The sequence below is a fragment of the Cetorhinus maximus genome, chromosome 4 (genome assembly GCF_964194155.1).
Source record: "Cetorhinus maximus chromosome 4, sCetMax3.hap1.1, whole genome shotgun sequence".
Lineage (NCBI taxonomy): Eukaryota > Metazoa > Chordata > Chondrichthyes > Lamniformes > Cetorhinidae > Cetorhinus > Cetorhinus maximus.
In genome coordinates, this window is record NC_135882.1 from 130,100,645 (window position 1) to 130,122,391 (window position 21,747).

Here is a 21,747-nt window from a genome sequence, read left to right on the forward strand (position 1 = left end):
GTAGCTCAATGCTTTTAGTAAACAACTACAACTTGTATTTGTATGGCGCCTTTAACATAATTAAACATCCCAAGATGCTTCAAAGAAGGTAAACAAAAATGCCTGATTACAGTACAGGGAGATTTAGTAGGCTGAGAGTTGCCCTTGAATATTGTTTAATGTAGAGAAGGAAACAGCACCTTGTATGTAAGCCCAAATAGACCCTTTCTCAGCAGCATTCAAGTTGGGACAAAAATGGCAAGTGTAAAAAAAAGAACATGGTAGTTTAGGTCAAAGCGTATCTGTTCAAACATTTGTATTTTTAATGGATGGTGCTTACTGTACTTCTATTGTGACAATAAATAGAGCTTTGGTGAATATTGAGATTGAAAGGTGCCAATAAAGGACAGGTTTTTTTGAGTAGTTCTTGTCAATAGTTTGGGTGAATTATATGCAATCAACTTGCACTAGACCACTGAATGTGGCATCACTTGCATAGCCCTACATGATTGATTGCAGCTACTTTTGATGAGGCTGAAGAATACAATTGGTATTAAAAACATCTACAGGGGCAAGCTTCAGCAGTTCCAAATAGGTTTCCAGGGATTTTGCCATGAAATGTGACCACGTGGAGCAGCAGCAATAAATGCCAGAAGAGAAGGGCATTGAGGCAGTGAAAACCCTATTAGCGGCCGAGTTATTGATTTGAATTCCAAGAGGGTAGCCCAGGTAGCTTTAATCATTCATCTGGATTCGTCAAAACAGGATGGAAGGGTCTTTTTTTTAAAGTAGCTGGACTGTAATGATGCAGTAAATTTTGTTTCTATTCAATATTTACAGCTTTACACCACTCTTGTATATTTTGAATAAGCTTTGATTTTAGAAAAGCTTTATCATGTGCTTGCCATATTTATGGATTTATTGATCATTAAATATATAGCAAACAATTGTGGAACCTTTAGTTAATTAGTGAAGTTTACTGTTCGGTTTAGTCTACCTAGACTGGAAGTATTGCTATCTCTATCAACCTGTGAAAAGGGTACAAAAGCTTGTACTATAACTTATGGCTTTTCTCTTTGTTTTAAGGACCCCAATGGGAAGTGTGCATACAGATATTTGAAGGCAGCAAAACAAGTTGAGAAGGCTTTATAAAGCCAAGGATTGTGCATGCTTTTTTTTTAAAGTAGAGGCATAGAGTCCAAAAGCAAGGGACATAACTTAAATAGGAGCAGAAGTAGACCATTTGGCCCCTTGAGCCTACTCTGCCATTCATGGTTGATCTGATTGTGGCTTTAAGTCCATTTTCCTGGCAGCCCCCATAATCCTCAAACCCCTTGAGGATCAAAAATCTGTCTAACTCAGCCTTGAATATGTTCTATGACCCAGTCTCCACTGCTCTCTGAGGTAGAGAATTCCAAAGATTCACAGCCCTCTGAGATGAGCAATTCTTCCAAGGAAGTATGTAATGTAGACCTGACTTTTCAGTCAGGAGTTTATCCAGACTCCCAGGCACCAAGGCTCACAAGCAACCTAAATGAAACTCAAACCATTTTTACCTTAACACACACAACACAGTCAACTTAAAAATTATACATTTTTCATAACACAAGTTGTGTCCCTGACCCAGTCCCCATGGTTCCTCATGTCCCCTAAGCTAAGCTTTGGCACTTCCATGTCCCATAACCCACTATACATTATATAGAACAGATAAATCCTATAGTGATGCTAAGTTTTTTTTTTAAAAAAAGTACGTTTTAAAAAAAGTAATTCATTACTTTCCATTCAGTTTTTTTAAAAAAGCCATTTCACTACAAGGCCTCACAGTCCGCTGAGAGTCCTTCGCTTTACAAGACCCATACTTCAACTTTAAAGCATCGAAACCATCCAAGAAATTGCAGGCTGTAACAATACATTTTTGTGTATGGGTGGGGCGTGGTGTGGGTGAGAGAATAAATAACCTTTATTTTAAATTCTCAAAAGCTTGCTGCTGGAATTATTTAATTGGGACCCAAACTCTTGAGGGTGAGAACATTCATTCGTCACATCACATGGATACTGATGCCAAGCCTGAAGCACAAATCTCTGACTACATGAGAAATCCAGTTGAGACTACTGGCAGTTCAGGGTTTGTGTCCATTATTGATGCTGATATGTTCTGATGTCCAAATTACTTAGCAATATGGAAATTGTTTTTGCTGTGCAGAAGCATTGTGAGAGAATGAGGACAATTTGAGTGAAACCAGCAAGCAAATGGTGGTAGAGGAGCCAGCTCTCACGATAGCCATGACATTGAATTGAGTGCGACTGCTGGCAACTCGATCATGGGTCCCGATGGAACTTTTTCTGCACCAAATAGTGTCGAAACTTTGAAGACAGATGTGCTGTCAGCAAGAAGCAAACGACAATTACTGGTTATTTGGTGAAATAACTGTACTTTGCTTTGTGCAGCTTGTACGGTACATGCATTTTAGAAAATTGGTGTTTTGTGACATTTTCCTAAGTGCTCCTGCACCTTAACAGTGTACTGCTTCACTGAAACCGCATCAAACATGGCTAATTTGCACCTCAGGCTAATTCAAATTACTGACTCCACGAACAGAAGACTTGCATATGTAGAACACTTTTCATGACCTCAAACTATTCCAAACCTCTTTTGAAGTGTAATCATTGTTGTACTGTAGGGAAATTTCCATACAGCGAGATTCTATAAACAGTAATGGGGAGAGCCTGTTTTTCATGGTATTGGTTGAAGGATAAATGTTGGTCACCAGAAAGCGTCACTGTTCTGCAAATAGTACGATGGGAAAAGTTCATATTCGGCACAGTAGACTGTAATAGATAATCATCTCAGCCCCAGTTCATCACGTGAGGAGGTTCCCAAGTCAGAGTGCTAGCCTGAAATTTCTGTCAACGTAACGACAGAAGTGGAGAAGTTTGTTGATGAGTGCACAGTGTGCCATACTATTTCCAACTCCACTGATACTGAAGCAATTCTTACTTGCATGGAGCAAGACCTGGACAAATTTGAGGCTTAGGCTGGGGCATGCCATGGGTATTACTGGCACACAACTTCTAGACACTGATCATCTCCAAGAGGCTCAAACCACCTACAGTTGACATTCACCTGCATTATCATCATTGAATTCCCCACCATCACCATCCTAGGGGTGATCACCATTGACCAGAAACTTTACTGCACCAGTTGCATAAAAATTGTGGCTACAAGAGCAGGGTAAAGGTGGGGTATTCTGGCCAAAACCTGTCCTCCATGTACAAGGCAGAATCCACCAGTGTGATAGAATACCTGCCACTTGCCTGGATGTGCGTGAAGCTCCAGCAGCACTCAAGAAGCTCAACACTACCCAAGACAAAACCGCCCACTTGATTAGCACTCCTTCCACCACCAGTGCACTGTTGCAGCAAGATGCACTGCAGCAACTTGCCAAGGCATTTCAAAAACCCGTGATTTCTACCACCTAGAAGGACGAGGGCAGAAAGCACATGGAAAACAGCACCACCTCCAAGTTCCCCTACAAATTGTACACCATAACAACTTAGAAATATATCTCCATTCCTTCATCACTGAGTCAAAACCCTGGAATTCCCTGCCTAAAAGCACTGTGAATGTATCTCCAATAGCTGAACTGTAATAGTTGAAGGTGGCTCATTGCCACATTCTTGAGGGCAATAAATGCTGGCCTTGCCAACAATGCCCACATCTCATGAATAAAAGAAAATTACTTCTAGTTAATATCTACGTATGTTTTGTCTTAATCTAAGACACACTAAGAATAGGTATAATTTTTAGAAATTAAAAACCGAAAACTGCAATCCTGAACAGCTACCTCTGGAAACAGACAAATATTAACTCTGAAGCAGAGACCCACTCTCCTCAATATCTAAGGTGTCTTTTCTGCCTTCCAATGTCAAGCTTCAGTCAAAGAACATCATCCAGCATTTGTACATCAAAACATCTTGAATTGCAGTCAATTCTCAATGAGTACTAACCATCCACATCACCTTTACTCCTGTGGTTCACCAGCAGAGCAGCAACATCATGAAAGCATTGAAGTGCCTTTCAATTTTCCAATTAGCAGAGAAAAGTGCAGTTTAGCTGGATTTGGTATAGTGTTTCAGGTAATCTCTTCAGAGATTTCATGAATTTTTGTACTGCTTCAAGCTTTGAATTTTCATCCTTATTTGTTTCCATGTCTCACAGCTGTTCAGAATGATCCTGAGACAATAATCGGGATTATTGTATTTAGGGGAGGGTGAAGGGCTTGGCATGGGGGTTCGGAGAGGCCATGATGTGGTGGGTGTGTGGGGCCTTAACTTGGCCTCAGAGGCATGAGGAGAACCTTTTGAACTTGCCTTTTAAAAGGTTCCACCATGCAGACTATGGTTCACAACTCCTCTGAGGGGCCCTGAACCACAACTCTTTTTTTTTATATAAAAAAAACCTAGCCCGGGCCCAAGAAAATTAGAGGAGTAGGATATGCCTAGCTCTGCAATGGAGCTGGACAGGTCAGGGGCGCCAGGTACTGGCTTTTGACAGGAACCAGCCCATACCTTTTAAAGGTGCCCCTGAAAATCAGACAGTCCGGGAATAGAGTTGGGAATCCCGGAATCGGGATCCACCCGTCACTTTTAATGGCTCCCGACTTGGTGAAAATTTAGGCCATAAATGTTAATGTGACTCATAAATGTTAATATGCTAAAAAATAAATAGGGGTCCCATTGCTGGCGCATGTGCTGGAAGCCTTTGTGGGCAGGTTCTGACACCTGGCAGGCGTTGCAACTGATTTCATGCACGTCTTCGAAACTTAGCACAGACATTCAGTGCAGTCCAATTGCTGCTCAGCTGTGCAAGGATTCGCCCAACTAGCGCTATTTAAAGAAACAGCCATCTGACTTGCAGATTTTAGGTGCTTTTAACTTCAGCTATTGCAGAGTTTGGGGAAGTACAGTTTTACAAGGTGTTGTGGTGAGTTGCTGGATTTAACAGGGAATGCTGAGGCATCCATACAAGGAGAAACAGGATTTGGTGATCTGTCTACATTCCGGCTACAACAGGTATGGGGATTGTAGTTTTGCTTCTGGGTCTGCAACGTAACAGGCAAATGGAGCTGCAGAGAAGGGAGGATCTACAGACAGGGAGGAGGCTCTACACAGAATGCCTTACCCGCCATAGATTTTTAAGTACTTCTCCCATCTCCATATCCACCCGAAGCAATGTCCAAGGTGCCGGAGATTGACTGACTAAGAACGTGACTACAGAACTGTGCTGCCTTGCTCAACAAGACCTGCAGCCTCACCAGGACAAGGATGGTGCTGCCAGTGCCCATCAAGGTCACCGTCGCTGTAAACTTTGACACGACTGGATCCTTCCAGATGGGAGCTGTTGACATAGCAAACATATCCTGGTGGCCACAACTGCATTAGGGAGATGGAGTCCCTATATGCAAAGTGAGAAGATTTCATTGTATTGTCTCAAAAGCAGATGCAAGCAGGATTAGAGGATGTGAGGCTTTGATAAAATAATGGGATTCCCAAAGGTACAAGGATCCATCTATTTGCACACATGTAATTTTGAATGTCACATGTCAACAGGGAGCAATGCACAAACCGGTGAAAAAAGCATTGCATCCAGTTCTGGTCATGACAATTTAGAAAGGATGTGAGGTCCTTGATAATGTGCAGAGGATATTGACCAGAATGGCTCCAGGGATAAGGGATTTTAATTACAAGGTTAGTTTAGAAAGCTGGGGTTGCTCTCCTTGGAGCAAAGGGGATTGAGGGAAGATTTGATAGAGGTGTACAAGACTGATGGGTTTGGAAAATCTGTTCCCAACTGCTATAGTAAAAGGACTAGGGGACCCAAATTTAAGGTTTTGGTCAAGAGATGCAGGGGAATGTGAGGTGGACCTGTTTTGTGCAGCAAATGGTAATGACCTGGAACTCGCTGCCCAAGACAATAGTGGAAGAAAAACAATTGATGATTTCGAAAGGAAATTGGATCGACACATAAAGGAAATAAACCTGCAGGGCTGCGGAGATCAAGAAGGGGAGTGGGACTGATTGATCCATGCTGGCTCCCTGCATAGTAATCCAATGGGCTGAATAGCTGCCTCCTGTGCTGTACATGACTCCTCTGAATGACTGCTACCTTGGCAGCAGGCACGATGCCTTCATCCTGATGCAGTCAGTGATTCCCATCATCTTTGGGCCAATACAAAGCATCAGAGTGTCTGTCTGTCTGGGAACAAGGAGCATCTATTTTACATACAGCTGATACCCTGCCCATTGCCACCAGATCTTGAAGATAATGGATAGACAGTGAGAACCATGCTGCCACCAGAAACATCGTGGATCAGTTCACCAGTGTTCTAAAGCAATGCTTTCACTGCATGGACTGCTAATACCATCAGCAGCTGGCATTTCATGCCAGATAGCAGGATGAGGGTGAGGTTGGAGCTAAGAAGGGCCGTAAGGTGGGAAATCATCATCCTCCATGTTCTTGGCAGTGCGAGATGCGACAGGCTTGTTTGCAGCCGGCCCCACAATGCGGAAGACTACCCCTTCCCTAAGGCTCAGGAAATGCAGGTCTGCCTGGCATCCCCCCCAATCAGATCTGCTCTGGTTTCTGCAGTTGTGTGCATCCTTGTTTTGGTCATTGTGTTGCACTGTTTGGGTGAAATGCCTGCTACATTAAATCGCTAGAGGTATGTGGAGGGTGCAAGAGATGGGTCTGAGGCTGGTATCATTGAAGGTATGTGAAGCTGAGGTGAAGCAACTGAATGATGGGCCTGAATGCTAGGGACTGTTGCTGGTGGAGTGATGCTGGTGTGGTGCATTGAGTAGTGAGGGGTTGGTGATGTCATGTGGTGATCACTGACCTTGGCTACCTGCATGAGGCAACTGAACTTGCAGCACTGCTGCCAGGCCCTCTGGCCTAGACTCCATGAATTGACCTCCCTAGCTCCCTACTCTCCCTCCCTTTTTGGAGGGTGTTCCTGAAGGGTCTCCTGGCCCCTGGCAGAAACATGGCTGCTCCTGGCAAACTCTATTTAAGAAAGACCTCAAGTGCCTCATCCATGAACTTCAGTCTTCTCTGTTCCCTGGTGTTCCATTTGTTCAGCTTCTTCCATAAGTGCTACAGGCAGTCAGCAGCATCTTCCTTTTATGAAGGCACATGCGCCTTTGAGATGCAGGTTAGCTGGAACATTTACTAGGGCCCCTGTGGAGCATTCAGCCATCCATCAGCAAAGGTCATGCTCCAACAGGACTGGACGCAGGCAGATCGCAAGACACTCTCTCCCCATGCCCAAAACAGGAGGAAACAGATTTTTAGCCTGTAATCCCTTGCAGCATGTCAAAAAACTACTGGTTTTGAAAAGTAGTGTTGGCCGTTTTTTTTACAAAGACCATACCAAAAGGCTACAATCGATGCAACTAGAGAGAACCTGGAAAGTTGTGCCTCTTTCTTAAGTAACATTTCGTAGGAATATAGGAAACATGCATTTAATTTATTTTATTCTCCATTGCCACTTTCATAATTGACTAGCAAGCTTCTTGATGTGTGACAATAGAAACTTAATTTGTCTTATGTACAAATAATACCCAATGCTGTTGGGTTTTGAATTTTTTAAAAATCCATCTATTTTTTTGTATTATAGAGGCAGTCAGTCTCAGCGACAAAAATGCCATGGCCTGAGGAATTCTATCTTGAACAGTCTTTTGAGAATGAGCCCATTGAATCTGGAAATTGGCCAGTTGACGACGATGATTATGATAATTCTGGATCAGGCTCAGGTAAGCGGATAGCAGTACATCATTTCCTTTTTTTGGCAAGGTTAAAACAAAAAGCCGAGATGTTAAAGTTTTTGATATCCGTTTTCATGGTGGAAGAGACTAGGGGCATCCCGATTAATGGTGAAAAATCAAAAGGCAATAGGAAGGGAGGAATTTAAAACTGAAGAACAAATGGGAATAAAGGCTGGCAAGCCCCCTGGACTTGGTGACCTAACCGTGGAGCCTTAAAAGAAGTGGCAGCAGAGATGGTGAATGCATTGGTTGTAATCTTCCAAAATTCCAGATTGGAAAATCACAAATGTGTAAAGGCCTCCATTCAAGAAAGGGAGGGGGCAGAAAGCAAGGAACTATAGACCAGTTAGCCTAACATTTGTCATTGGGAAAATGATGAAATCCACTATTAAATAATTAATAATAATCATAATGAGCAGAGTCAAATGGTCCTATGAAAGGAGAATCATGTTTGACTAATTTATTATTTGAGAATGTAACAAACAGGGTGAATAAAGGAGAGCCAGGAGATGTAGTTCTTTATTCTTTCATGGGATGTGGGTGTCGCTGGCAAGGCCATCCCTAAATGCCCTTGAACTGACCTGAGCTAAGTCCTTTTAGAGGGCAGTTAAGAGTCGACCGCGTTACTGTGGGTCTGAAGTTACTTGTAGCCAAGACCAGGTAAGGAAGGCAGATTTCCTTCCCTAAAAGACATTAATGAAACAGATGAGTTTTTACAACAATCGCTTACTGAGACTAGCTTTATATTCCAGATTTATTCATTGAATTTAAATTCCACCAGCTGCTGTGGATTTGAACCCATGTTCCCAGAATATTAGCCTGGCCCTCTGGATCACTAGTCCAGTGACATTACCACTACGCCACATCTCCCCTATGTAATGTATGTGGATTTCCAAAGAACATTTGATAAGGTGCCACGTAAAAGAATATACACAAGATAAGAGCTCATGATGCTGGGGGTAATATGGATAGAGGATTGGCTAACTAGCAGGAAACATTCTGGTTAAAAGGGTCATTTTCAAATTGGCAAACTGTAACTGGTGGGGTCTACTGGGGTCATTGCTGGGGCCTCAAATATTTACTTTCTATGTTAATGGTTTGGATGAAGGGACAAAGTGTATTAGTCAAATTTGCTGATGACAGAAAAATAGGAAAGCAAATTGTGAGGAGAGGGTCTGCAAAGGGATTTAGATAGGTTAAATGAGTGAGCAAAAATTTGGCTGTTGGCAAATGTGAGGTTGTCCACTTTGGCAAGAACAGAAAAGCAGAATATTGTTTAAATGGAAAGAGACTGCAGAATGCAGCATTGTCCTGTTTGTGAATTGCAAAAAGTTAGCATACAGGTACAGCAAGTAATTCAGAAGGCAAATGGAATGTTGGCCTTTTTTGTAAGGGGGGTGGAGTTTAAAAGTAGGGAAGTTCTGCTACAACTGTACAGGATGTTGGGCATCTAGAGTGTCTACCATGTTGCATACTGTGTTGATCTTGATCTTGTTATTTTAGCAGGGATATACTTGGATTGGAGGCAGTTCAGAGAAGGTCCAGTAGGTTGATTCCTGGGATGAAGAAAGGCTAAGGAGGTTGTGCCTATACTTATTGGAGTTTAGTGGAATGAGAGGTGATCTTATTGAAACATATAAGACCCTGAGGGGACTTGACAGGGCAGATGCTGTGAGGATGTTTCCCTTTGTGGGGAAATCTAGAACTGGGGGCACAGTTTCAAAATAAGGGGTTGCTAAAGACTGAAATGAGGAGGAATTTCTTCTGAGGGTTGTTGATCTTTGAAATTCTCTACCCCAGAGAGCAGTGGAGGCTGGGTCATTGAATACATTCAAGAGCTAGTTATACAGATTTTTGAAGTACAAGGGAGCCTAGGGTTATAAGGGGGCTGGCAGGAAAATGGAGTTAAGGCCACAATTGGATAGCCAAGCAAGCTCCAGAGGCTGAATAGCTTCCTCCTGCTTCTGATTCTTACCTTAATTCAGTGGCAATTCAAGAAAATCTCACATTAGCCAATAAATTCTCTCCTCTTTCTGATGTTGAAATCTAACCATCAGTAAATTAAGAAGGATGAAAATTGACTTCTCTGATATGCAAGCTTAGATTCTGATTTTATAACTATTTTATGTCCCAGAAAATGACTACAAAATTAAGTTGTTTTCAGTACTGATTTCAACAATTTTGCAGAGGTTTTTTTTTTCTGTGAAGAAATGAGTTTGTGGAAAGGCTTCAGTGGGAAACGATGATGCATGAACCACAAGCCTGAATTTGTCTGTGTGGGTTTTAATTCAAATATTAAATTATTACTCAAAACCAACTCCTCAAGATATCTTCCGTTTCTGTTTCCTGTGTGGCAGCAAGCTAAATTGACAGGTGGGAAAACCAGGTCAGGTCAGAGGCTGCGGCCACAAACCCTTAGGATGATCCCTGGCCATTTTGAGGGGAACAGGTTACAGACCTGGAATGAGGGTGGTTGTTGGCTTTGATCACGGAGACTGCATGTCAGGGCTTGGTCTGGTGGGGGTGGAGGTCGCTGATCGCGGCAAGGGTTGGAGAGAGACCACAATTAGCAGAAGGGTGGACTAAGGCTTGTTGGAAGGGCCTGGGTAAACCTGGTCAACTACCAGTTAGATTTAAATCAGGCTGCCAATTGCACTGTCAGCCTGATTTAAACACATTAATAGAAATGTTTGCAAGCCATTTTGGGCTCACCCATGATCTCTTCAGGACAATCATGGAGGGGGTAGTTAATATCAAGGCACTTGTTTCTGATCCATGTCATATAACTAGGCTCAATAGTGTGAAAACTGTTCATTTTGTATGATGAACCAATAGTTCAGCATTCACAATTCATCAAATGATGGCAGAGTTGCTTTGACTCAGAAATATTTGACTTGCCAAAGCTATCTTGAGTATTTTTCAACAGACGAAATTCTTTCAACCCAAAATAAAGAGGATAATAAGTGTCACTTAAGCCCATCTTTCCTTTTGAATCTTTGCAAATGCACCAATTTATCTTTGTGCAAAATTTAAAAATGTATGTATTTTCAGCCTGTTACATTTTTATTGTGCAACCTTTACCTCTGAAACAACATTTTATAGGATTATTAAATCTTGTTAAGCAGTGATCATATATAATTGCATAATGCTAGATAATTTGAAGATGTGATGTTTGCATTTGTTGATTAATCTGACACTAGAGAAAATTTCCAACTCCAAACTTCGCTGTGAAATTACGAAATGCAGTAGACTTGATCACCCTCTTCCCCAAACCTTCCACCTGCTGAATTAGGCTTGAATTTTTTCTATTCATTCATGGGATGTGGGGGCAAAGTCCAGCTTCAGGGAGATCACTTACACTTTGAAAAATATGAAAAATAGAAGAAAAAAATTCCCTATCATGTCCCCCTCATGTGACAATGTCACATGAGATGGGACATGTTCATAATTTACATCATAACTTTCTTAAACTTTTTAAAACCCGACATGAAACCTCATCCCACTGGTGGATGAGGTTTCATGTTTTAGCTATTAGCCGCCGGGGCTCCTGGCCTGCCCACCAATCTTGAGGTTGGACGGGCAGGTCCTTTAATTGTATAATTGATCCTGTCAATGGCCTCAATTGGCCATTGACAGGTCGGCAGGCCCACAGCTGATTTTGCTGCGGGCCCGCCTTCCTGAAAATTTAAATGGACCAGGATGGCGTCAGGGGTTCCGCCCGGCGTCATCCCGCGTAATTTTACGTGTCGCCCCCTGCTCGCCGAAGGCAAAATTCTGCCGCTAAAGTGAGAGGGCATATTAATTCAATATGAATTGAAGCTCAAGGCTCCTCTCCCAACCTGAGGCTCACACTAGCCTGGTTCTACAATCCCGTTGCTGGTCCCACCACAGCCTGTCTTTTGGCAGAGAATTGGATGACAGTCGTCCAGGGAAGTTGATCTTGGTGTGCGCAGAGGAGCATTGGCTAGAGTTGGGAGAAGTGGTTTAACTGTTGGATCTCTGATTGCTCCTCAATGTAAGTGGGCTGAAGACTCTGTACTGCTTTGCTGTGCTGAGGACTGATATTTTGCATCAGATTAAAGCGCAAGTAAGACTCTGAGGTGGACATCAGGTCTATGAGGCTCGATGGGGAAATCTGTGCGAGTTGGCAAGTTTGTATGCTTGTTAACATTCTGCAAGAAAGTGTTACCTTAGTGACTTAACATATATATGGTTTTCTTGAGAGCTGCTAAAGCACTTGTTTCATTTTCTTTCAATATTGGCATGTTTATATTCCTATCAGGATAGGGAATATTAATTAAATATAATTTTAGAGGCAAGACAAGTTCATAAAGCTCTTTGTTTTATTTTAAAGCTTATGGGATTCTGGGCTTTAAAGAAGCAGAGAGTACAAAAGCAAGGAAGGTACCTTGAACCTTTATAAAACACTAAATAGGCCTCAGCTAGTGTCTAATTCTGGGCACCACATTTCAGGAAGGATGTAGGGTGTCGAAGATATTTACTAGAATGGTACCAGGGATTCAGGACTTCAATTATGTGGAGAAAGTAGAGAAGCTGGATTGTTCTCCTTCAAGCAGAAAGTATTCCCAACATTCTCTCTCTTTCAGAATTCCAGCATCTGCAGCATTTTGTATTAAAGTTAGGGGAGACTGCATAAAAATGTTCAAAATGAAAGTCGGTAACTAGAGGATACAGATTTGAGATAATTGCCAAAATACTCAGGCGAAATGAGAATTTTGTTTTGCACCTAGAGTTATGATTTGAAATGCACTGTTCGAAAAGGTGGAAGCAGATACAACAGTAACTTCCGAAAAGGGATTGGAAATATACTTCCAAATGAGAAATTTGCAGGGCTATGGGGAAAGAGCAGGAGAGTGAGATAGTTGGGGAGTCGGAATTGGAATGATGGCCAGATGGCCTCCTATACTGCATGATTCTATGATGAATTGAGTTGTGACTTCTGACTGAAAAGCTTGTTGATTTTTCCCATCAAACAATAACTTCATTACAGAAATGAGCAGGATGATGATGTTGATGATGTATGAGTTCTAACCTTTAAATCTGCATGGCATGCCAGAAGTTCCCAATGAATGTGTCCTTTGAGCTGGCATGCAAGGACCAAAAACACCAAGTTCAATTTATAACCAAAGCATTTCTTGTGCTCGTGCTGGGTTTTACAAAATGAATTTTCCATATGACTTTTTTTCCCCCAGTTAGCTCCTTCTTAATAACATGAGTAGGAATTTTTGTGTGGATTTTTCACATTGTTACTTCTAACTTACCCCCACAGAAAGTTGCTCCCAAGGAGTTTTGAAAAACTAACTGAAAAATTTTAATAACCATTTTTAAATTCACAGCTTTGTGTGCCAAATCATATAATTTAATTGTGTTTTGGTTCGTGGTTTAGTGGCTGAGGTGAAAAAAATAGGTCGTGATGTGTTTGGGAAATAAACAGTGTAGGATTAGTCATACAGTGTGGTGTGTAGGATATATGAGCCAACAGCCATTATAGGAATGGACAGCTGTGAAGGGGAGGTGCTTGTCCCGATTCTGTAAGAATCAGATGTTCAGTCTTAATTTGCAATCATTTCTGATCATGGGCTCGGTGACAGGTCTGCCAAGTTTGTCACTTAAGTGCAAGTAGGAACATTCCTTAAATAAAAACAGTCCCAGTTTCAAATTTAACTGTTATGGTAGACATTTTTTGAATATATGTTGAGATGACATTTCTCTTCCACAGGGAATTTTGAAACTAAGGTACAAATGGTCACCTATAATCCTGCACAAGTGAACCCAGATGTCAAACCAACTGGTGGTGCACCAAAATCAGTAACTATGGGAATAGAACCAACTACACAGAAAAAAATGGGCAGGAAGCCTACCCGAACAGAGGCAAGTAAACACAACTTGGTTTAACGGAATCTTTTCAGATTTGTAATGTACTTTGTAAAGATCAGTATCTTTTTTGCGAGAGCTGTCAGTTTTCTTTATTGTCAGTATATGTGGTCATGCACTGCAGTAAAATGTATTTATAATGAAAGTTCCTAGCTCTTTTTTCTCGCTATCCCACCCTTTTTCCATACTATATTACAGTACCCCACAGCGCATTGTGGATTAACTATGGCAAATGAGTACTTTTGAGCAAGTGAATTGTATCTTTTTTACACTCTTTTGGAATTTACATGGCTCCTTGCATTGCTTTTCCCATGCAGGCAACCGTAGACACCCCAGTTAAAGAGGAACCAAAGGTAATAGATGACTTTGTTATTGAAAAGCCAACAATCAATACTGATGATAAAGATGTGTCTGCAGAAAAACATTCGGAAAGCCTTTTCCAGAGAACAGAAGTGCTTGCAGGTAAATAGCAGCTTTGTGGTTTTTTTCATGCTTCCATAACAGAATCATAGAACGCCATAAACATACTTACAGAATTATATTGAAGGATACTTATGGGTTATAAATTTTGAATTTAAAACAAAATTATTTTAGAGGCCATTTTTATTGATTGTAAACCAGTTGGCTTGGTGGAACAGTGACATGTTATTTTTACATAGACGCATAGAATTAGGAGCAAGAGTAAGCCATTTGGCTCCACAAGCCTGCTCCAGCATTTGTTAAAGCCATGGCTGATTTGATTTGTGGCCTCAACTCTAATTTCCATCCACCCCCTTCAGCTACCATGTTAATCAAGAATCCATCTAACTCGACCTTAAAAATATTCAATGACCCTGCTTCCACTGCTGTCTGGTGAAGAGAATTCCACATACTAATGACTCTCAGAAAAAAAATTTCTCCCCTCCATCTTAAATGAGACACCCCTTATTTTTAACCTATGTCCATAGTTCTGGTATCTCCCACAAGGGGAAATGTCCTTTTTAAAAATTATTTCACAGGATATGGACGCCACAGGCTAGGCCAGCATTTATTGCCCATCCATAATTGCCCTTGAGAAGGGGGAGGTGTGCCATCTTGAACTGCTGCAGTCCATGTGGAGTAGGTACACCCACAGTGCTGTTAAGGAGGGAGTTCCAGGATTTTGACCCAGTGACAGTGAAGGTACAGCGAGATAGCTCCAAGTTAGGGTGGTGTGTAGCTCAGGGGAATTTGCAAATGGTGGTGTTACCATGCATCTGCTGCACTTGTCCTTCTAGGTAGTAGAGGTCACGGATTTGGAAGGTGCTGTTGAAGGATCCTTTGAGTTGCTGCAGTGCATCTTGTAGATGGTATACTCTACTGCCATCAGTGGTGGATGTTGAAGGTGGTGGATGGGGTGCCAATCAAGCGGCTGCTTTGCCCTTGGTGTCGAGTTTCTTGTGTTGTTGGAGCTGCATTCATCCAGGCAAATGGAGAGTGTTTCATCACACCCCTGACTTCTGCATTGCAGATGGTGGACAGGCTTTGGGGAGTCAGGGTGGTGAGTTACTCGCCACAGAATTCCTAGCCTCTGACCTGCTCTTGTAGTCAACAGTATGTATATGGCTGGTCCAGTTCTGTTTCTGGCTAATGGGAACTACCCCCAGGATATTGATTGGGGGATTCAGTGATGGTAATGCCATTGAATGTCATGGGGTGATGGTTAGATTTTATCTTGTAAGATAGTCATTGCCTGGTGCTTGTGTGGTGCGAATGGTACTTTCCACTTGTCACCCCAAGCCTGGATATTGTCCAGGTCTTGCTGCATTTGGGCATGGACTGTTTCAGTATCTGAGGAGTCGCGAATGGTGCTGAACATTGTGTAATCATCAATGAACATCTCCGCTTCTGACCTTATGATGGAAGGAAGGTCATTGATGAAGCAGCTGAAGATTATTGAGCCTAGGACGCTACACTGAGGAACTCGTGCAGTGATGTCCTGGGAATGAGATGATTGACCTCCAACAACCACAGCCATCTTCCTTGGTGTCATACCTAGCACAAATCTGCGGAGAGCTTTCCCTCTGATTCCCATTGACTCCAGTTTTGTTGGGGCTCCTTGATGCCACACTCGGTCAAATGCTGCCTTGAGGTCCAGAGTAGTCAATTTCACCTCAGCTTTGGAGTTCAACGCTTTTTTTTTGTCCATGTTAGGACTAAGGTTATAATGAGGTCAGGAGCTGAGTGGCTGTGATGGAATCCAAACTGAGCGTTAGTGAGAAGGTTATTGCTGAGTAAGTGCCACTTGATAGCAGTGTCAACGATCCCTTCCATCATTTTACTGATGGGGTAGTAATTGGCCAGGTTAGATTTGTCCTGCTTTTTGTGGTCAGGACATACCTGGGCAGTTTTCCACATTACTGGGTAGATGCCAGTGTTGTAGCTGTACTGGAACAGCTTGGTTAGGGGCATGGTAATTCTGGAGCACAAGTCTTCAGTACTGTCACCAGAATCTTGTTAGGGCCCATAGCCTTTGCTGTATCCAGTGCCTTCAGCTGTTTTTTGACATCATGTGGATTGAATCAAATAGGCTGAAGACTGGCATCTGTGAAGCTGGGAACCTCTAGAGGAGGCCAAGATGGATTAACCACTTGGCATTTCTGCCTGAAGACTGTGGCAATGCTTCAGCATTGTCTTTTGCACTGATGTGCTGGGCTTCCCCATCATTGAGGATGGAGATAATTGTGGAGCCTCCTCCTCCTGTTGGTTGTTTAATTGTCCACTGCCATTCACGACTGGATGTGGCAGGACTGCAGAGCTTAGATCTCATCCGTTGGCTGTGGAATCACTTAGCTCTGTCTGTCGCCTGCTCCTTTCTCTGGCATGCAAGTAGTCCTGCGTTGTAGCCTCACCAGGTTGACACCTCATTTTTAGGTATCCCTGGTGCTGCTCCTGGCAGGCCCTCCTGCACTCTTCATTAAACCAGGTTTGATCTCCTGGCTTGATGGTAGTGGGGAATATGCTGTGGCAAGAGGTCATGGATTACTCGAATACAATTCTGCTGCTGCAGCTCCTGATGGCCCACTGCACCTTATGGATGCCCAGTTTTGAGTTGCTACGTCTATTTGAAATCTATCCCATTTAGCACGGTGGTAGTGTCACGCAACACGTTGGAGGTTATCCTCAATGCGAAGATGGGACTTCGTCTCCTCAAGGACTGTGCAGTGGTCGCTCCTAACAATACTGTCATGGTGACAGGCAAGTTGGTAAGGATGAGGTCAGGTATGTTTTTCCCTCTTACTGGTTCCCTTACCACCTGCTGCAGACCCAGTCTAGCATCTATGTCCTTTTGGACTTGGCCAGCTCGGTCAGTAGTAGTGCTACCAAGCCACTCTTGATGAGCATTGAAGTCCCCCCAACCCATTCTGTGCCTTTGCCAGAATGCTTCCTCCAACTGGAGGAGTACTAATTCATCAGCAGAAGGAGGAGGGGAAGTGTGGTGGTGGGGGGGGGGGGTGGTAAGGTGATAATCAGCAGAAGGTTTTCTTCTCAAAGTTTGATCTGATGCCATGAGATTACATGGGTCTGGAGTGGATGTTGAGGACTCCCAGGGCAACTCCCTCCTGTCTGTATACCACTGTGCTGCCACCTCTGGTGGACCTGCCCTGTTAGTGGGGCAGGGATGGTGATGTTGGTGACTGGAACATATGTCTGCAGGGCAAGATTCTGAGAGTATGATTGTCAGGCTATTGGGATAGTTCTCCCAATTTTGGCACAAGCCTTCAGATGTTAGTAGGAGTACTTTGCAGGGTCAACAGGGCTGGGTTTGCAATTGTCGTTTCTCATGCCTAGGTTGATGACAGGGTAACCTGTCTAGCTTCGTTTCTTTTTGTAGACTTTGAAGTGGTTTGATACAACTGTGTGGCATGCTTTCAGAGGGCATTTGAGAGTTAACCACATTGCTGTAGGTCTGGAATCACATGTAGGCCAGACCAGGTAAGGACAGTAGATTCCTTCCCTAAAGGGCATGAGTGAACCCGATGGGCTTTTACGACAATTGACAATGGTTTTGTGGTCACTAGCTGTTTAATTAACTGAATTTAAATTCCCCATGTCCCCAGAACATTAGCCTGGTCCTTGGATTACTAGTCTGGTGACATTACCACGATGCTGCTACCACCTCCCCTTGTCATCCTCTCTGCATCCACCCTGTCAAGCCCCTTCAGGATGTTTCACCTTTCATTCTTTTGAACTCCAATGGATGTAGACCCAACCTGTCCCCTTTCCTCATAAGATAACCCCATTCATCCCAGGAATCAGTTGAGTGAACCCTCTGGACTGCTTCTAATGCAGTTATACCTTTAAGGAGACTAAAACTGGTCACAGTAACCAGATGTGGTCTCACCGACATCTTGTACAACTGTAATAAAACTTCCCTACTTTTAAACTCAATTGCCTTTGCAATAAACAGCAACATTCTATTTGCCTTCCTAATCACCTGCTGCACCTGCATGCAAACTTTTCGTGATTCATGTACCAGGACACCCAGATCCCTCTGTACCAGAGTTCTGCAATCTCTCTCCATTTAAATAATCTGCTCCTTTTCTACCCTTTCTGCCAAAGTGGGCAAGTTCACATTTTCCCACATTTATACTCCATCTGCAAAATTTTTGCCCACTCACTTAACCTATCTATATCCCTTTTGAGACTCCTTGGCCTGGATTTCCACTCCTGGATCGGGTGTGCAGAGTCACAAACTTGACCCATGAGAAAATGCCCCGGAAGTTAGTTGGGATTTTCATTGTGGGATGGCAGGGTTCCCTGGGAGTCAGGTCGGGCAACCCCAGAACAAGTGCGGAGGCGGGCTGGGTGGAAGGCCTGTCTGTATCTGGCACTGTGTTGTAGTTTACAAAAAAACAATAAAACAACACTCTAGGCTTTACCCCTCACGCCCCCTTACCCCTCCATACACTCCCCATGCCTCATTTATGCCACCTTATTCCCCTCATTCCCTCCATACCAACCTATGCCCCTCTGCCCACCCCATTGCCTCTTATAGCCCCTATGCCAACTTAATGCCAATTCATGAAAGCAAAATACTGCGGATGCTGGAAATCTGAAATAAAAACAAAAAATGGTAGAAAAACTCAGCAGGTCTGGCAGCATCTGTGGAGAGAGAGAGAGGTAGAGTTAACGTCTCAAGTCCATATGACTCTTCAGAGCGAATGCCAAATCATGTCAACCCATGGCCCCCCCCCCCCCCCAAACTACTACCCTTTGCCTTTACACCTACCATGCCAACTCGCCCAGTATCCAGCATGGACAAACCTCAAGAGCCATGATGAGATGAAATAATATAAAGGTCTAAGTGTCTATATTTACTTTAACTTTATTTTTTTAAAAACACTCATTCGTTTAAAAAAAACCATTTGCTACATTTGCATTCCTTCAACTACATAATCTCTTCTAAGAACATTTTCATTCAAGTGCGTAATCCCTTATAAAAGTAAGCATTGGAATTCATAGTCCCACGTCGGAGTCTGGAGCCAAGTGGAGTTGTCAGTCAAACTGAACTGTCGGACACCCTACTATGATAATGGAAGGTTCTGAAATCAAGTCAAGTAGCACTAATCCTGTAATGGTAGCCCTCAGGCTTATGTCAGCAGACAGAGTGAAATAGCAAGCAATGATTTTTAAAACATTCTGGATATTATCTCAGTGATTTAAAGGGCAGGAGTTTTAAATGCCTTGAAAGTTGCCTTTGACAGTTCATTTTGACACTTGACAGTTCATGAGCTTGGGAGTTAATGAGTTTATACTCTTTTTACACATTTTCATGCCTGATTTTAACAATCCCAAGGGGCACCTGACCTCCCCCCAAAGGTGTCCTGGGGCCATACCCAAAGACAACTATTTTTTATGGGCAGCTGCTTCTGCAAAACGTGCATGTGCCAATCCTGACCTGGGCCTTTCTGCCCCTGTGCAAATGGTAGGTGCTGTGTTTGGGGGCCGGACTTCTGATTTTTGGCCTCTTCTGTCATTTCTCTGTGAAAATCTAAACCCACATGTCCTCTTCACAACCTACTCGCTTACCTGTCTTTGTCATCAGCAAATTTAGCAATTTTGAAAAATTACAACTATCTCCACAGTCACACCCTTTAAGACCCTAGAAAGCAGGCCACCAGATAATGGGAACTTGCCAAACTTTAGTTCTAATAATTTTCTCAGTGCCCTTTCCCCGGTGATTGTAATTGTTTTGAGTTCCTCTATCCCTTTCACCTCTTGATTTACAAGTATTTCTGGGATATTATCTGTGCCTTCTGCAGTCAAGGCAGACATAAAATATCTGTTCAACACTCCCACCATTTCCTTTTTTCCCATTATTGATTCCCCAGTCTCGGTCTCTGCAGGATTAATGCTCCCTTTAATTACTCTTTTTAGTGTAGGAACTCTTACTATCTGTTTTTAGATTTCTAGCTAGCTTTTTCTCATACTCTAATTTCACTGTCATTAATTTTTTAGTCTTCCTTTGCTGATTTTTTAATTGTCTAATCTTCTGACTTACCACTAATCTTTGCAGAATTGTAGGCTTTTCTTTCAATTTGATATTATCTTTAACTTCCTTTGTTAGCTATAGATGGTGCATCCTTTTCCTAGCCTTTCTTTCTCACCTGGAGTATATCTTTGCTAAGTGTAATGAAATATCTTACATGTCTGCCACTGCATCTCCACTGTGCTACCCTTTAACTTAATTTCCCACCTCACTTTAGCCAACTCTGTATTTATACACTTGTAATTGCCTTTATTTAAGTTTAAAGCGCTAGTCCCAGACTCACTCTTCTCACCCTCGATTGAATTTCACATTCAGCTTATGTTATGATCACTGCTTCATAGAGGCTCCTTTACTATGAGGTCATTAATGAACCCTGTCACATTGCACATTACCAGGTCTAGAATAGCTGCTCTTGGGTTGGCTCCAGAACTGCTGTTCCAAGAAATGGTCCCAAAAACACCCTCTGAGCTCATCTTCCAGGCTGCCTTTGCCAATCTGATTCACCCAGTCCATATGTAGATTAAAATCACCCATGATTATTGCAGTACCTTTCTTACAAGACCCATCATTTCTTCCTGTATGCTCCATCCTACAGCGTAGTTGATGTTAGGGGACCTATAAACTTACTCCCACAAATGACTTCTTACCGTTGCCATTTCTTATCCCTACCCAAACTGATTCTATATCTTGATCTTTAGAACTTTGGTCATCTTTTCACTATTATACTAATGTCATCCTATCCTTGATTAACAGAGCTACCCCACCACATTTTCCTAGCTCCCTGAACTTCCTAAATGTCAGGTACCTTGAATATTGAAGTTTCAGCTTTGGTCACTTTGCAGTCACACCTGTATAATGGCTATCAGATCATATATATTTATTCCTATTTGAGCTGTCAATTCATCTATTCTGTTATGAATGCTTTCAGATACAGAGAATTTAGTTCTGTCACTTTATTAATTTTGCCAACTCTGTCCTTGCCAACTGTCACACTCATAAGTTTGTATGTCCTGTCCCTTGCTGCCACACTGATTGGCATTACCATTTTGCTACCTTGCTTTATTGCCTTGGCTTTACCTTTTTAATCTACCGTATCTGCCCTCACGTGATTCCTCCCCCTCCTCTCTTTCTCTCTCTCTCTCTCTCTCTCTCTCTCTCTCTCTCTCTCTCTCTCTCTCTCTCTCTCTCTTCCCCCCCCCCCCCCCCCCCCCCCATTTAGTTTAAAACCCTCTCTGTACCACCCTAGTGATACGAATCAGCAGAACACTGGTCCCAGCACGGTTCAGGTGAAGACTATCCCAATGGTACAGCTCGCACTTTCCCCAGCATTGGTACTAATGCTCCATGAATCAAAGGCCATTCCTTCCACACCAATCTTTAAACTAAACATTCAACTTCCTAATCTTATTTACTTTATGCCACTTTGCTTGTGGCTCAGGTAATAATCCAGAGATTATTATCTTTGGGGTTCTGTTTTTTAATTTGGTGCCTAGCTGCTCATACTGCCTATGCAAAACTTTTTTCCTAGTCCTGTCTAT

At 42.7% G+C, this 21,747-nt stretch overlaps 1 protein-coding gene across 1 annotated transcript in view; it reads left to right on the forward strand.

Annotated features, from left to right (window-relative positions):
• The window catches only part of sdc2 (syndecan 2), a 116,246-nt gene that overhangs the window by 91,725 nt on the left and 2,774 nt on the right, over positions 1-21,747 (forward strand). Inside the window, exons 3-5 of the mRNA XM_078540820.1 lie at positions 7,656-7,791; positions 13,544-13,695; positions 14,016-14,160. Of these exons, the coding sequence (XP_078396946.1) occupies positions 7,656-7,791; positions 13,544-13,695; positions 14,016-14,160 (433 nt within the window). The remainder of the gene's footprint in view (positions 1-7,655; positions 7,792-13,543; positions 13,696-14,015; positions 14,161-21,747) is intronic.